The 3,668-nt window shown below is 52.2% G+C and overlaps 1 protein-coding gene across 1 annotated transcript in view; it reads right to left on the bottom strand.

Moving 5' to 3' along the window:
* The window catches only part of DCTN5 (dynactin subunit 5), a 12,226-nt gene that overhangs the window by 8,228 nt on the left and 330 nt on the right, over positions 1-3,668 (bottom strand). Inside the window, exons 2-4 of the mRNA XM_019512792.1 lie at positions 3,417-3,485; positions 2,288-2,406; positions 737-848 (exon numbers count right to left, since the gene is read on the bottom strand). Of these exons, the coding sequence (XP_019368337.1) occupies positions 737-848; positions 2,288-2,406; positions 3,417-3,485 (300 nt within the window). The remainder of the gene's footprint in view (positions 1-736; positions 849-2,287; positions 2,407-3,416; positions 3,486-3,668) is intronic.

The following is a 3,668-nucleotide window of genomic DNA, read 5'->3' as shown; positions in this document are numbered from 1 at the left end:
CCTAGTTTTTTAACTAGGATGGGGTGAGAGACGGTGTCAAAGGCCTTGCTGAAGTCCAGAAAGACTACATCCACCGCGACACCTGCATCCATGGCCTTTGTGACCTGATCGTAGAAGGCAATCAGCCTTCACAGCCGCAAAGGAAAGAGTGACTCTCAGGCAAGGAGAATGTCACTATGATAATAGCCAGGGACCTTTAAGGAACCAGCCAGCACCGGTTATTTAACAGCCAACTGCAAATGCTGTGTCCTACGCTAACGCTGGGCTCAGCAGAGCAATCAACCCAAGCTCTGTTACAGAGCAGAAGAGACACCCAGGTAAATGGGAGACAGGCAGCAGTCCAGCAGGCTCCTCACACTGAGCTCCATCTTTCATTGCCCCCAGAAGCCCAAGGCATGTAGTGATACCCGCACGAGAGTGCACTCCCATTAGATGGCATTTCCAAATATAACAGCATCTCTGTCCCAGAGAACTGTTATGCTCCAAGAGGCAGAACAAAGGGAGAGCTACTGAGGACAATGTGAACAAGGTGATGACTGCCCACAGCAACACAGGTTCTCTTTGGTAAGATGGACCAGAGCCTACACCACTGGATAGAAACCACAAGCCTAAATAAACATTCATCTTTAAACAAGGACGGGAATTTCCTTGGCGTGCTAGGACAGCAAGAGAAGGAAGAACACATCCTTAATAGCACGTGATAGGTGTAAAGACAAGAATGAGCAAAGGTACTTACAATGACACAGTTCTTGCCTATGTGAACATAGGAACCAATTTGGGCAGCATTGACAACGCAGTCTTCTTCTATGAAGACGTGATCCCCAATGTGGAGAGGGAAGAAAGCAACGCTGGGGAGAGAAAGGGGGTTATTTGCTCAGGCTCTGCAGCACACACATAATCCACAACAGCATTAGACCCACAGGTACGTCATGGACTGTCCCTGTCACAACAAACAGCCAAGGGCAAGCCTGAAGCCAAGGCATGTTTGGCCAGAGATTGTACATTTCTTGCTGTTACTTCCTTGGGATTTCCAGGCAGGTCTGCAAAATCAGCCAGCTGATAATCTTCTTTAATCAATTATTATTAGGGGCTTGTGCAGGGAGGAGGAAGGATACACGAGAACAAGCCCAACCAGACTACGAGCCAGCAGTGCCAGCCAGGCCAGGGAGTGCTGACGTGTCAGTGTCTTTATTTCTAATGATCTTCTAGATGCTGAAATACTGATATTTTCCCTGCCTGTGGAATGCTTCATGGATTTGCTGTCCTCCTTCACAAGGGCTCGACTAATACTAAACTCAGGTCAGTGCAGAGAAGGTGTGTGCCACAGGTGTCACAAGTGGCATCAGCAGCCTCTGAATGTGGCATACGGCAGATCAGGGAAGAGACAGAGAGCACAACCAGAGATAGGGCAGGGAGCAGAAAGCAGAGCAGATTTGCCAGGGAGGAGAAGGCAGAGCAGCAGATCTGGCATGCTGATTTGCAGCATGCCTGCCAAAAGGGCTGGCCCCACTCTTACAGAATTAGCTATGCCTGAAAGAGGTAATCTCAAGTACCAACTTCTTTCAGATATTGCCCCAGGAGACCATGAACTCCTTAGGGCAGTGACAAACTTTTTGACGCTCATAACACACAATGGGCCTAAACAGTTCTGTTATTGGTATCTCATACTCCACTAGAAAGTATCTTCCGAATACTGCATTTTACTGTTAACATCCAAGAGAGAGCAGAATCTTGATAGCACGAAGTCCCAGCTTCCCACTTTCAATCTGAATTGCGTGGTTTGGGCTGGCTGCCAACTCCAGCTTTGAAAATCAGAAGCCCTAGTAAGAAGCAGAAGGGAGAATAAAGCAAAGACAGCAAGAAGCAACAGAAGGATGTTCTTGCCGAGCTCCAAGGGGCCACCTAGTGGTATATGCTTAATGTCTGCGATGAGGTATTTTGAATGAACTTGGTACGCAGACTCAGAAGACAGATCTAGTTTTCCTATCAGATTTACATGCAGGGCAATGGACCGTGTCTGCATTTAGAATTGTTAGCAGTTCATTTGAAGCAACTTGCAACTTCACCTCGTTATTAGAGCCGCATTTCCATGCTCCAGTTCGACAGGAAGTTATTAACTCATAAAGCAGAGATGGGAAGAGGAGAAAATGCCGATTTAAAAGGGGTTAGTTGCAGAACTGTGGCAAGGGAAACAGGGTCCCCTGAAGTCAGGCCTCAGCAAGACCCACACTTATAAATTCATCTTGGCGTTTGACACCCGCCTTGCAGGTGGAGCAGATTCTCTTACCCCTTGCTGAACTTCTTGAAGGGTGGTCTAATGACGCTTCGGCTTTTCACCACGCAGTGTCGTCCAACCCGGACATTGGCCAGATCACCACGAATAATGCAGTCGTTCATGACTATGGTCTGGGTGGGATGGAGAGAGAAACATCCAAATGAGTGAAAGTTACACAGGGCCAAGCTGAGATCTGCCAGGCTCCCTCTAGGCAAAGGAACACCCAACTTTGTCACCGCTATCCCACTTGCGCTCCCTACAGCAAGCAAACTGTGGCCACGTCCCACAAAGTGCATGCATAAGAACTGAAAATACAGGTGCACTTTTAAAGCTTCTTTCGTGAATGTATCAACACAAATGATAGAAGCCTCAAGACTCCTGCACACAGGGAGCAATTCTCAACTCTACTCTACCAGTTGCAAAGCTGAGGCAAAGAAAGACTAAGCGCCTTGCACAGACAGGGCATGGTGGGTGCAGCGATCCCGTACACGGGGACTCAAACACGCCTGGTCTAAACTAGCTACAAGTCCTCCCCTCCTGGGGACGAGCAAAGAGGCAACACCGTGGTGCCCATCAGCTGGGTACTCCTGTGATGCATTCGATGAATCTTACACATCACGATTATGGACGTGGCTCTGTACAGCTGGAGGCGAATGGATGTCCCTGCTCACAGTGGCACATGGCTGGTGTACACGACCCCCTGGCCAGACTGGTAAGGCCTGGAGGGAGCAGGGTTTGCCTTTCTCCGTGGCAGGGATGTGGCCTCTCCCTGGGATCTCCATACGTTAACAACGGGGTATAGGAGCAGGACACTGGTGGTCTCAACTCCCCAGGCGGTGGCAGGTCTGGGTGTGAGGTCTGGTGCTGTCAGGGCCGACAGGCATCTTGCGAAGAGTTTCGACACTGGATGTATCTGGGCTGGATGGACAGAGCTGATCCTGCCTCAGGCGGGAGCTGGACCCGTTGTGAGCTCTGCAGCTCCCTGCCCCCCCACGGTGTCTCTGACAGACCGTGCGGCACTCGCCCCGGGCAGGGGTCAAGCAACTCCAGTGCCACAGGGGGGCAGGCACTGCTGCCGGGAAGAGGCAGCCGGGGAGGCGGGAGATGCCCACCCGTGCGCTGGGGCCATGGCGCTACCCACCTTCCCATTCAGCACGATGTTCTGGCTTCCGCACAGCACGGACTGCCGGCTCACCTTGTTCCCCGACGCCTGCGGGATGAGAACGGCCGCGCTCAGTAGCGCCGACTGCACACGGCCCCTGCTCCGGTGCCTGATCCCTCCCAGCCCCACCCCAGGGCCCGATCCCGGCCCTGATCCCTTCCCCTACCCCCCCCGCCCCGCCCCGGGGCCCGATCCTGGCCCTGCTCCCTGCCCCGCCCTCCTTCGGGGGCC

This window comes from Gavialis gangeticus, unplaced genomic scaffold (assembly GCF_001723915.1).
Source record: "Gavialis gangeticus isolate Ggan-Ray unplaced genomic scaffold, GavGan_comp1, whole genome shotgun sequence".
NCBI classification, from domain to species: Eukaryota; Metazoa; Chordata; order Crocodylia; family Gavialidae; genus Gavialis; species Gavialis gangeticus.
The sequence above is the reverse complement of the archived record's forward strand: the minus strand, read 5'-3'. Positions and strand labels throughout refer to the sequence as shown.